The 12814-nt window shown below is 40.4% G+C and overlaps 1 protein-coding gene across 1 annotated transcript in view; it reads left to right on the forward strand.

Annotated features, from left to right (window-relative positions):
* Nucleotides 1-1011: 1011 nt before the first annotated feature.
* LOC118779168 (voltage-dependent L-type calcium channel subunit alpha-1D-like) overlaps nt 1012-12814 on the forward strand; it is a 66461-nt gene continuing 54658 nt past the window's right edge. The window contains exons 1-3 of the mRNA XM_036531128.1: nt 1012-1171; nt 8678-8984; nt 10517-10622. Coding sequence (XP_036387021.1) covers nt 8788-8984; nt 10517-10622 — 303 coding nt within the window. The 5' untranslated portion in view covers nt 1012-1171; nt 8678-8787. The remainder of the gene's footprint in view (nt 1172-8677; nt 8985-10516; nt 10623-12814) is intronic.

A 12814-nucleotide genomic window follows, 5' to 3' on the forward strand; every position in this document is an offset into this window, starting at 1 on the left:
TCTGATTAGAGAAAGAGTTAAACATAACATTATATTATTGACTTATTCGTTTACAGAATGATTGCACAGCATTAGAACAGTAAAAGCTACTAGGTTAATAAAAATTCAGAATCGTCTCTGTTGTTGTTTAATATAATTTTAAACTGTGTTAATGTGCTTGACACTATCTGTTACATCATAATGAGTCACTCTCTTGTGTGAGAGCTAACTCACCTACACCTGCTGAAAGGATGAAACGGGAACCACGGGCAAAGAGCAGTGATCCTGGCACCAGCAGAATCCAAGAACACATTACATGTATTGTAAATATACTCATATAAATACAAATATAAATTTGCCACTATTTTAATCAGCACCTACTGTACAGAACTCTGTGCAAGCGTTTAACGAATAGTACCATATTGCACATGCTGCATACTAGTGTCCTTTTTATAGGGACATAGGTTCATAGGTCGGATTTATCAAGTAGGCTCTGATGATCTTAAGTAAAAAAATAAAGTGACTCATCCATGCATGACTGTACAAAGACCCAATAATACTCAGAATTTGAAACTATTGTGTTAGCAATTGTAGTAATTTGTAAAAAAAAAAAAAAAAAATGTTAGTTAAATGCAAAAGAAATCAAATCTATATATTTTGAAGAAATATTTCACATCCTCCTTTTATTAGACATGACTGTAATCTTTCATTTGGCAATAAAGAACAAAACTTGAACAAAATTTTCCTTGAAGGGATTCCCTTTTGCTTTATAATACATCTTGAGATCTTTAATAAAATTGTCCTGGATAATATCGGTGTTTGCGAGGAGATGCAACATAGGTAGGTTTGAAATATATTGGATTTTACTTTATGACGTGTAATTTTAACCGTGGGATGCAGTGAGCAGTGGAACAGCCGGAAGGTAAATTGCTGTGATGTAGCGGCTGATCTCACTGTTCGCTGGTCTCGTGATGCTGCTTGCGAACGAGGATGTTCCTGCGCGCGCTCGCTCTCTGCGATCGGAGGGTTTAATTAATGCATATGTGTCCCTCTTGCCCTCAAGCTAATGCATTTTAATTCGCTATTTGGGACTGGACGTGCGTTTTTTCGGTTGGAAAAGCAGCGGACTGTTCTTGTTGAGATAGCGTGGATAAATTCTAGTCATCAGCTGGACACGGAGTTTTCAGAAAAGGTATGTTTTCATGTTTTTTGGGGGGGCAGTGCATGGCACGTGCTGTTGTGCCCTTGGTGGTAACGATACATGAGAACTGGCTGGTAATGTGAACATAATTTGTTAATTTGTTCACGGTATGCTTGTGTCGATTCTATCCTGCGTGTCATTTTGATAACCGGTCTTATTCTCTTTTTGGTTTTCGCAAAGGGGGAGGGTGCGCTGTTTTGGGGTTAGGTAAAACCGTTCATTTTAGAACGAGTGATCATGTCCTGACGAACCTGACTGAACGGTAGGGAAACAAAAAAAATGTAACGCGAGTCTTCCGGCGGAGCTGATGCGCTGTGAAACTGCAGTGTAACACACTGTAATGTTAACAGCGGCGGCTGATTCTAAAGAGCGTCGGAAGGGCAATCTGATGGGCACGAGTCGCAGTTCTCGCAATGGATTCAGGGATGTGACTGTCGACTTAAATACATATTCTGTGGACTTGGGGAAACATCAGCACCATTTATACGCAGCGTGATACGGGTATGTTCAATGTAGAGTGATGAATTCTGTTTTGAATATGGGTACATTAAGCTGTCATCGATGCGCCTAATGAAAAAAGAACTTACATTTGACAGCGCGAGAAATTAATGTATATGGGTCGTGAAATGGTATCGAAGAAACCCTTTGTTAATTATAGCATTCTGAAAAAAAGAGCAATGATGGGGAACCAAATGGGCGCTTCGACTGTAGTTTGATAAATGAATGTAGCATAGATTTCACCGTGCCATCAGTATTTTCTGAGGAAACAGCAGAGATTTGAATCAGATGGAACAGGCGATATGACGCTTATTTTATTTCCGTGTTTTCTCCGCGGGGCCTAGCAGTTCAAGGACTTACACAACTGATTTGACCAAGTGATGTATTAGAGTGACAGCTTCGAATTCACGCAGCTTATCCGGGTGTTTTTGGCACGGGAAGCGTGTCAGCTGTGATGATATTTCAATGCCTATGACAGTGTTTTCAGTTGTAATGAATTCAAGAATGTTTACAAATAATGCCCTTGGTTGCTTTCATGCCACGGATACTGTTTAGCGAGGCTAGCCGTCGCACTTCATGCAGTTTCGCGGAATCTGTGTGCAGATAGCCGAGTTGCATTTAATGATTTTTCCAAAGGCAGCAACTTTGTCACAGCCATTGACTGTTCTTTAGCACAAAAACGTCGCCGTTTAATCTAATGCCGAATAACTAAAATCTTTTTTTTTTCACCGTTTCACAGCGCGCGCGCACACACACACACACACACACACACACACGCACACACACACACACACACACACACACACACACACAAGCATATAACATCACACCTAAGGCAGTATTGTAAACTGTCAGCTTTGTAATTCCCCTGACCCTTTCCTTGAGAGGACATGTGCTTCCAGTGTCGTGTGCTAAAATAGGGTGAGTATGCCCATCTGATGGCATTGTACAAGCTCTCAGCATCATCCATATCATCCTCAGTGAGGTTTAAAATGTGTTTACTTTGTGGCAGTAAAAGGCAGTATTAAATATTCAATATATCTATCAAACACTATTAGATTATTTCTGAAGTATCCTGATGTTTTAGTTTTATTCTGTAATTAGCAGATGACCTCCATTCCCTGTCACTATAAATAGGTACATTTCTGTAACTGGGAGAAGGGGAAAGACAGCTTTAATAGGATGGAGCTGGTATTGTCCCAGTGCGTTGGGCACTGGTATAGTGTGTTATAGAGTGAAACAGGGCACTGAGATTGTGTGTTTTAGAATGAAACAGTGCAGAAATATTATTAATAGTGCTGGAGTTATGTGCATACAGTGGAACAGCGCGAAGATATTGTGTGCTTTAGAGTAAAACATTGCAAAGGTATTATGTATGATGAAGTGAACATTGTGAAGGTATTGTGTGCTATAGAGTGAAACAGGGCAAAGGTATGATACATAGATCATGTGTTATAGAGTGACAGTATAAGAATTATTTTGTACAACAAGGTCAAAGTACACCCATTACCTTTTGCTATTGCACAGTTGATGGGCACCTCACACCTGAACTGTTAGATGACAGTTCTGGTCATAGCCATAATGTAATAGCATACAGATAAAGGGACAGAGGCCTACCTTTTACATGTGTATTTATGGTGATTAAGAAGCGTAGCACATTTAATTTTGAGATGCAGTGAAGCAGTGGGCAGCCTGTTAAAGTGAATTTACAGCAGTTTCCTCCAACAGAATTTATTCTGCTTTGAGTTATCTAGGTTTCTCATTGTGGAATATAAAATACAACTAAAATTGCTCAGTGAAATGTCTAAATGTGCCCGGACTTTAGCACACATTTTCCCAGAGGACCATTGTCTAGGTCCAGCATGCACACAGAGGAGCACAAAGCACATACAAATCCATTTACCAAATCCTGTTGATCCCATCTGCTCTGACATGCTTTTATAAATGCTGTAAACATACCTTTTTTCTTTCTGTTTACTAATGGTGATGGGGTTGCTTAATTTCAGTGCCAGATCAAGAGTACGTGTAGTACTTCAGTACAGCACAATTTTAGGTGCAAAAGCTGGTCACCATTTTGTAAATTTAATATTAATTAAATAATAATTTGTTCAATTTGTAAATAAATTTAAGTGTAAATAAAATTTAACATGATGCCAGGTGGCTTGGTCTTTCACTTTAACACAGCTATACACAGTCATATATATATATATATATATATATATATATAGAGAGAGAGAGAGAGAGAGCTCTGCAGCTCTGTCAGCATATGGAGTACATGGGGTGCAACATAAAATATATTCATAATCATTTTAAATGAAATTACATTACGTTTTTGACAGGAGATAAAAGATTTTGGTGAGAATTGTTTTAAAAAAATGAAATTCTGTATGATTCTGTACATTTCTACTAAATATTGGATTAAAGCTAAAAGGATAAAGTTTAGTCATGTGGTTGTAAGTCATTACAATTTCTGTAGTTTGAACTGGATGTAGTAGTAGCTTGAGTACAATTCCAACAGGGGTGACTATCATTGTGTACCGATGAATTAATACATATATTTATAATTAGTACAACAGCACATATGTAAGGCATTCATGTGTTATTCACTTTCCCTAAGGACATTAAGGAGCTAACAAGTAGGGATGCCACCTTTGATTTGTGAAAAACCAGGACACTCGGACAAATTTATTTGTTTATTTATTTATTTTTATTTATTTATTTATTTTTTTTGGAGGGGGGGGATTAAACCATATTTGCAAATATACTATGATAACAGTTGTAGAACTCCCTATTGCCTCTCTTACCTATATTTGTCCCTACGCATACACACTCCCTGACGCAGACACACTCCCTGACGCAGACGCACTCCCTGACGCAGACGCACTTCCTTTTTTTTTTGGCATAAAAGATTTTTATGTTTGCTTAATACAAAACTCTGGTGCTTCTTTGTTTTTGCATGATTTTCCAGCGCTGTTTTTCCTTCTTATTTAACTGAAATTTTGGCTGGACACAAAACACAGGTGGCGGAGAACGGGTCTCCTTGGGTGGGTCCTACCCATTCAGAAAAGTTTTCTCTTTTTGCCCAGTCTGAGTTGTACATTGTAAATTGTTTTTCTTTGACGCTGGTGGCTCGTCTGATTTTGTTTTGTCATCCTCCTCATCCATCTCTCCCCCCATTTCACAAAACCGGCAAAATAAATAGAAAGTTTTAAAAAAAAACTAACATTACCTCTAGATAGCAACTGAACTCACAGTGGGGTTGTGGATGTGGATGCGCGGCAGACCAACAGCCCGGGCAGTTGTTAGGCAATAAGATAAGCTTTCGTATTTCTGCTACAAATCAAATAAAAATTTAGACATGGCCAGTCGTCGCTGTGTTTTACCCGTTTTTACCTGTTTACAGACATGGGATTGGATGAACTATGAACTTCTAAATTAGAAGTACATTTTCACAAAAAACCGGGACAATTTGTGTCCCGGGAAAGAATAATAATTTTCCGGGACAGTCGCTCAAAAAAGAGAACAATCCTGGGAAAACCGGGACGGGTGGCAACCCTACTAACAAGTAGTTTCAGTGTGGCACTGGCTGGCCAGTCTGCTGCAGGCCCAAGCATTCTCATGGCTATAGCCTCTTTTACATCCCATCCTATGGGATGGCCTTAAAGAGCTCAGCTCACAGTAACAGCCAAGACTTTACTGAGTTGCTAGAAAAGCTATGTGTCCTGTGATACATTAGCCTACCCATTTCTGTAAAACCTTTTCCATTCCTAGTTCAAACAATAGACCTCATTGAAAAAATATTTTCACTAAAACACTGCCTTCCTCATTAAATGTGTCATTATGTTGGAAATCTTCCTTGATTTCCAACATAATGAAGTGGAAACAATTTATAAGTTAATATATGGAGGGAATAATAGCCTCTCTGTGAAGTAAAGCCTAGTAGGCAGTTCCTGAAGCACTGGGAAGGATAGCAGGCTAAAATATTTGAACCTTGTACATTTTGCTAAAACGTCATCTTTATATTTAAAAGTAGACCTAATTACTCATATTCCCTATCCACTCTTAAATGTAGCCAAATCCATAGTCAGGGCTCCTTTTGGCAAGAACTAAAGACACTTCTAACACAGAGAGCAAAACCTGAGACTCTCTGGAATGGAATGACACAAAGGGGTTTTTGCTTCAGTGGGTAATGCGTTAGAGAATGTGGAGCCATGCTTATCAGACATATGTCTGGTATGAGTATACACCAGGTCATGTGGTACTGCTCATCACTGAGATAATTATCAGGTATGAGAGTTTCCAGTTACCCATTTCTCTGCTGACACATTGTAGGATCATGTAAAGGTGTGGCTTCAAATCAAGGGGGTGATTCGTACTGAAAAATGAAGGTGGCCTTCATGGTGAACAGATGGCTGGGACGTGAGGCTAGCTAGGATATACAGCTAGGTAGCAAGGAAAATATGGATGTGAAAGTGTATCAGAATGTCCCGATTAACATTTGGCTTGCTATTTATGTGCTATTTGTAATTTCGTACATTTTTGCTGTTCTGTAGACTTGTCAAATCCTCTTCTTCAGTTTTGTCTGCTTCTCCTTTCTATAGCCTGCAGGATATATTCCCTTGTCATTCAGTCTGGACTCTTGCTCCTTCATTCTGAAAATCAACCGGCATGCTCCTAAAACGACTGGATTTCCGAGTCCAGTGTTTTCTTCAGCAAAGAGCAAACTGTCAGCAAAGATGTCTATTACAGGGAGTTGTAAGGGCTTCATTGCTTGAATGGGATGGCTGTTAATGTATATATCAGATAGAGCAGATGCCCCAAACACCTGCAATTTAGTGTCACGCCAATGGGAAAATAAAGAAAAATACTTGCAAACAAGTGGAAAGTGTTTTTTGGTGTTCTTAAAGTTAAAAAAACCTTTTTTTTTTGTAGAGATGATGTTGGCCTTTTGTATCTTTTTTGTTCACTGAACTGATTTTTTATGTATTTCACACCCATTTTATGTAATGTTTTCTACACTCTTTCTTTATGTGAAAGGAGCTCTATAAATCTAGTTTATTATGATTATTTATTATTATTATGGCTTCGAGCATGTGTAATGATTTAGATTTTGTGAGAGGATGTGTAATGGGCTAGCTGAGTTGTATTTAGAAGTAACTAAATCACAATTAGAAAGGAATCTACACACGTGTTTCATATTAATGTCAACACAGATTATGCCTAGGAAAGGCATTTTAAAATCAACACTTTAATATGTGAATTTCTAAAGCAACATGAGAGAGCTAACAGATTTAAAAAGACGTTAAAAAGTTGGTGCCTGAATTGCAGGTGTGTCAGGCACACAAGTGGCAAAATTATTTGATGTGTCAAGGGGAAGTGTCAAAAATCATGATGGCATATGCCTAACAAGGAAAAACTATACCAAGAAAGAGGAACAGTGATAACTTGTCAAACCTCACTGACAATGATAGACTGACACTTTTGGTAAAACACAGTACATTCAATGAATAAAGGGCCATACGAAAAATTAGTCCCACAATATGTAACAGTCAGCAGTGCAACACAATACAGTTGATCCTTATTGGGAAAATGGTGCACTATATCGTGAATAAAGTCTGTACAAGTAAACAAATAAAAATGGGAAAAATCAGCTGAACTTCTCAGGAAAATAGGGCATTTAGAGGAAAATAAATTCTAAATGTCAAAGTAAAGAAGGAAATAAATAAATACTCCATTCAAGCTTGATATGTTAAGTAATGTTAAAAAATGTTAATTCCCTTTTTGTACATCATTCATTCAAAATGATATTTTAGCCCAGATATCAGATGGCTATGCACTCAAACCCTAACATCCAGAAATGCTGTTTGACCCAGACTGAACGTGAGTGATATAATACAATTATAGGCCCGGACCCAACGTGTGTTGTTGGGTCCTGATCGGGTTCATGTTGGGTTGCAGAGCAATAACCCACTCCCAACAAAAACTGAACCGTAAGCTTCACAGGCTGTAATACCAAGGCCAGTGGGCAGCGATGCATAAACTTGTGTAATGAGCACAAAACCTGTACTTCTGAGCAGTGGAAGAGAACAACATGGACTGAGTCATCTTGTACTCCTTTTTGTACATACGGATAGGTTTAAGGTTGGAAAAAGCCAACGGAAGCCTGAAACTGTTCTGAAGGCAAAGGCAGTCCAGCTCTTTAGTAGTTAATAAATATTCACACATTGTTTGGTATATCATCATTTTGTGCACACCCTGTACATGTATACACACATAGTACAACCCTACAAGGTGTACAGCCATGAAGTTGTTCACAGGCTCTTGTTACCTGATCTGTTTTTCCAGGGAGGAATAATGTATCCTTTGTTGCTGTGTTAATCAAGCAGTAATGCCCCTCTGCTCACAGCCCTCTTCACTTGGTGTGGCCCACCTCTGTGCTCACCTGCTGGAGTGTGTAATGAGATGGGTCTGAGGGTGCTCCCCTTACGCTGGTCCACATGCTTCCACTCTGGCAGCCTGTGCAAAGTCATTCACCGAATTAGTCTGAATCTCCAGGAGTTTCAGAGATTTGCTTTTTAACTGAATGGTAACAAAACATCATTCTCACTGTCATTTTCTGAATGCTGTCATAAAGCATTACTAATGTTTTCAAAATGCTTATGTAGACAGTGAAACTGTTGCAGAAACACAGATATGCCAGTTTTTTCATACCTAACACCTGTCCATCACAGTGGTGTAGTTACTGTTTTTATTTCTGTACTCTGTGTGGCATTGTTGGTTTCATTTATTATTTTTTCTCTCTTCCAATCCCTCTTCCACTTTGTCCCCATCCTCTGTTTATTCTTTCTCCATCTGCCTCTCCATCCTTTCTCCCCTCTCTCCCTCTCTCTTCCCCTTGTTGTACTCACGCAAACACTCTTTCCTCCCTTTCGCTGTCACATGTCTCCTTCTTTCCCTTTCTGTCTCTCTCTCTCTCTCTCTCTCTCTCTCTCTTTTCAGGGGCAAATTATGCCAGCAGCAGCAGGGTCGCTCTCCCTGGTGACGTGCCAGCCCTCTGGTCAGACAGCTCAGCTCCGCCCCCCACTCTCCCCTGGCAGGCTGCTCCGACCATGAGCGCCAGCGCCACCGCCCCTGCGCCCACTCCCACTCCCGCCCCTGTCGGATCGCTTGCCCAGAGGAAGCGGCAGCAGTATGCCAAAAGCAAGAAGCAGGGCAGCACTGCCAACAGCAGGCCGCCGCGTGCGCTCTTCTGTCTCACCCTCAACAACCCCCTCCGCAGAGCCTGCATCAGCCTGGTGGAGTGGAAGTATCCTTTCACCCAACAGAAGGCTGAGTGTTACATGATGTCTGTGTGTGTGTGTGTGTGTGTGTGTGTGTGTGTGTGTGTGTCTGTGTGTGTGTGTGTGTGTGTGTGTGTGTGCACGTGCATGTGTATGTGTATGTGTATGTGTGCATGTGTGCATGTACATGCATCAGCATATATAGTGTGTGTTAGAGTGGGTGATAGCTGTGTGTGTATAGTGTGTGTGTTAGAGAGAGTGATAGCTGTGAGCTGTGTGTGTGTAGTGTGTGTTACAGAGGATGATAGCTGTGTGTGTATAGTGTGTGTGTTAGAGAGAGTGATAGCTGTGAGCTGTGTGTGTGTAGTGTGTGTTACAGAGGATGATAGCTGTGTGTGTGTTAGAGAGGATGATAGCTGTGTGTGTATAGTGTGTATGTGTTAGAAAGGGTGATAGCTGTATGTGTACGGTGTCTGTGTTATAGGGGATTATAGCTGTATAGAGTGTGTGTTAGAGAGGATGATAGCTGTGTGTGTATAGTGTGTGTTAGAAAGGGTGATAACTGTGTATATATATATAGCCATTTTGCTCAGGGGAAAGGGGCTTTGGCCTTGACCTTATCTTCAGCATGAGATCACATTGTCATTTTTCCTGTTTTTCTTGCTTTTATTTCCAATGTAATTTGAAGAAAATGTTTTCATCCATTATATGTGTTCTTTTGGTATTGCAATTTGAATGTTTGAAGAGCTCCATCAAATGTATATACGTGTCTATAGGGGTTGACTCTAGTGTATAGAATGAAGGCCTCATTAGGCGCAGTGTACAGAGTGAAGCCCTCATTAGGGTACAGACTGAAGCCTGTACCTTATGATTGTGTCCTGATTTCACACTGAGCAGTCACAGAGCCCAGGGTGCCACACAGGAACAAAAGTAATCATATCTGATAAATGCGTTATTAGTGTTAAATGGGTAAAGAGATGCTTTGAACAGCACACTTATTCATTTTAGCTCCTTTACTGGTCGCTGTATGAAATAACTGTTTGCATTCAGGAATAAAACTGTGGCAGTGTGGCATCTATTTATTTTTTTTAATAAATATATCATAATAGATGAACTACTTGGTGACATACTGGGGCAGGGGGGTGCTAGACAGTCATGGCATCTCTGGAGGCAAGATACTGCGCTCCAGTTTCTAGTTAGGTAGTGATCCACATGCATATGATATCATGTGCAGACTATGCTGGTTCTGTAAAGACACTTATCCATTCAGGGCAGTGAGCATTCTCTACTAGTGTACATAGGAGGGGAGACTTAAGATTGTAATTGTGCAGTCACCACTTGAAGACTGTTTTCAGGAAAGCTTCAGCTAACTTGAAGGGGCCAGGACAGCATGTCAAACTAGATGGCTGCTATTGATCAAAATGGCATTTTTTTTACGAAAGAGCAGAGCAGAAAGCCATTATTTTTCACTTATTAGGACATCATTCCGCTTGATCTGAGTGTGATTTTGGGTGTGAACCTTTATGTTAGGATTGCTTTCCTTGACCAGGTCTTTCAGGCCATTTGATATCTTTATATTAATTGCCATTTTTGCCAACTGCATGGCCTTAGCAGTGTACATTCCCTTCCCTGAAGATGACTCCAACTCCACCAACCACGACCTGGTAAGTATGGATGGGCTCTTCCTTCCTGTGGTTTTCAGACGACACATCCAGGCCAGGTGGTCGGATGTCACCTTAGTGGGGACTACCTACTCAGTGGATTGAGACAGAGGATGCCTGTTTTTCTTTTGAGATGGAGGCCTCTCAGCGCCCTCTCCCTCTTCCTCTTTAATGGTCATGGACTGGATGTCCATCCCTCATTGGAGAATTTTCAGCTTCTTCCTCAAGGTTTCCTTTAGATTCAGCATGTTTTGTTGTCTGGATCAGGAGCGTCAACGAGCATTGAGCGAGCTCTGAAAAGTCTCATAATTCATGTTGGTTCCTAATGGGCTACCTTTTCATCCCACCAAGACAGGAAAACTAGCTAAGTACTGCTTTGCTGTCTGCCACTTTGTGTATAATGCAGTGTGATGACTGTGGGCTCATGTAACAAACAGAACAGAAACTGATAGAAATTTATTTTCTACAGTTACCAATTAACATATTTTATAGCATAAACAGTATATTTTAGCATGATTGGAAATGCACCAATATCGAATCTCTGTATTCAAGTATGATGATTTTATCAACTGTGGGCCTCTCCCTAGTGACAAACCCTTTGTAACAGGCAGAAAGGTAAGGTGTCAAGAGTAAAAGAGTGAGAGTGTGTAACAGGTAGACAGGATGTACCAGAAAGATAGGGTGTACCAAACAGACAGGATGTAAGAGGCATACAGACCATGTGTAACACACAAACAGTGTGTAAGACCAATTTTACACTGGCTTGGAAGCCTGGGTTTTTCCTTGGATTTCCTAGGTTGGCCTTTGGTATAAATGGGTCTTTCCAGGTTATCAGACCTGGGAATGTTACCCGGCTCTGGAGCTGGGTCCAACCAGGTAAATTCTCCAGTCTACTTCAGTGTAAATGGGGATCCCGCGTTCATTATTTGGGTATAGTGAACTTCTCCCTTTGTGACTTTTGTGTTCATCCATTGCAGGCTACCTCTACATTCACAATTACTGTCATAAAGGACATCAGAAAAGCTATCCTCCTGTGTAGATATTGTTGTTGACTTCAAGTTCAGATTCCTTTCATAGAATCTCTCGCAGTTCCATTCAATCAAGTAAACCGACACTTCTCAGGCTGGAGTTTGCAAGAGTACGTGGAATTGGATTCAGTTTATCATCATATATTAACTGACACAGAGAATAAAATAAAAACGTGTCTGAACAATGTCTACCAAAAAAAATGTAGGCTACTGCATTTTCTGTATGTCACTGCTATACTGTATTTCACTGCAGCTGTGTCCTAAAGGCAACTGTCATATTAACTCAACTTTGCATAAACCCTGAGGGCAGAAAATTTTAATTTTTCAAGCTAGCTAGCTGTCAGTCTAGTGGAGTACATTAGCTGGCAAGATTGTGAATAGCTAAAATGGATAACTGGAAAGAAGGAAACAAGTCAAGGTCAAAAAGGAAAGAAGAATGACAGAAAGGGAGGAGGAGGGGAATGGTGGAAAGGGAGGGGGAACATCTAACCACTGCCAGTGTCTTCAGAAATTCATCTTATTCATTGGTGAAATGTGTAATGTGGGAATGTGGGAGAGAGACAGAGGCAGAGCTCAGCTGAGCAGTAGGATTTTAACAGATTATTCTGACCATTGGCTGGATTGGGCAGGTCCCATGTAAATGAGGGGAACCCAGGAAATTACTCGATTCGCGTCTTGGAATAAAACTGTCTCATGCCTTTCGTGCATGCGATCACACCAGTGTGATTAGCCCTTTCGCGTGTACAGTCCAACTGGTGTGATTAGAACACAAGATCTAAAAATTCTAGGTAACTTTAGCTTTGAGGAAACTGGGATTTATTATTACAAAGTATAGCTAATGCGGCGGTGAAAACTATGAGAAGCTTAATAACACTAATGAAAACATAACGAGCCATGTAACGTAACATGCGCGCTACATAGCATAAAATAAGTTACGTATGAAATGGTTAAGAGTCATACTGATGGCTTGAGACAGGACATAAAAGGCAGACAGTTTGTAATGCAGCGACCGGATGTAAGAGGCAGACTGATGGCTTATAACACATAGACAGGATGTAAGAGGCAGACAGGTGGCGTGTAACACACAGACAGGATATAAAAGGCAGACTGATGGTTTGTAACGCAGAGACGGGAAGTAAGAGGCAGACAGGACTGGTGTAAAAGCAG

Source organism: Megalops cyprinoides, chromosome 6 (assembly GCF_013368585.1).
Source record: "Megalops cyprinoides isolate fMegCyp1 chromosome 6, fMegCyp1.pri, whole genome shotgun sequence".
NCBI lineage: Eukaryota > Metazoa > Chordata > Actinopteri > Elopiformes > Megalopidae > Megalops > Megalops cyprinoides.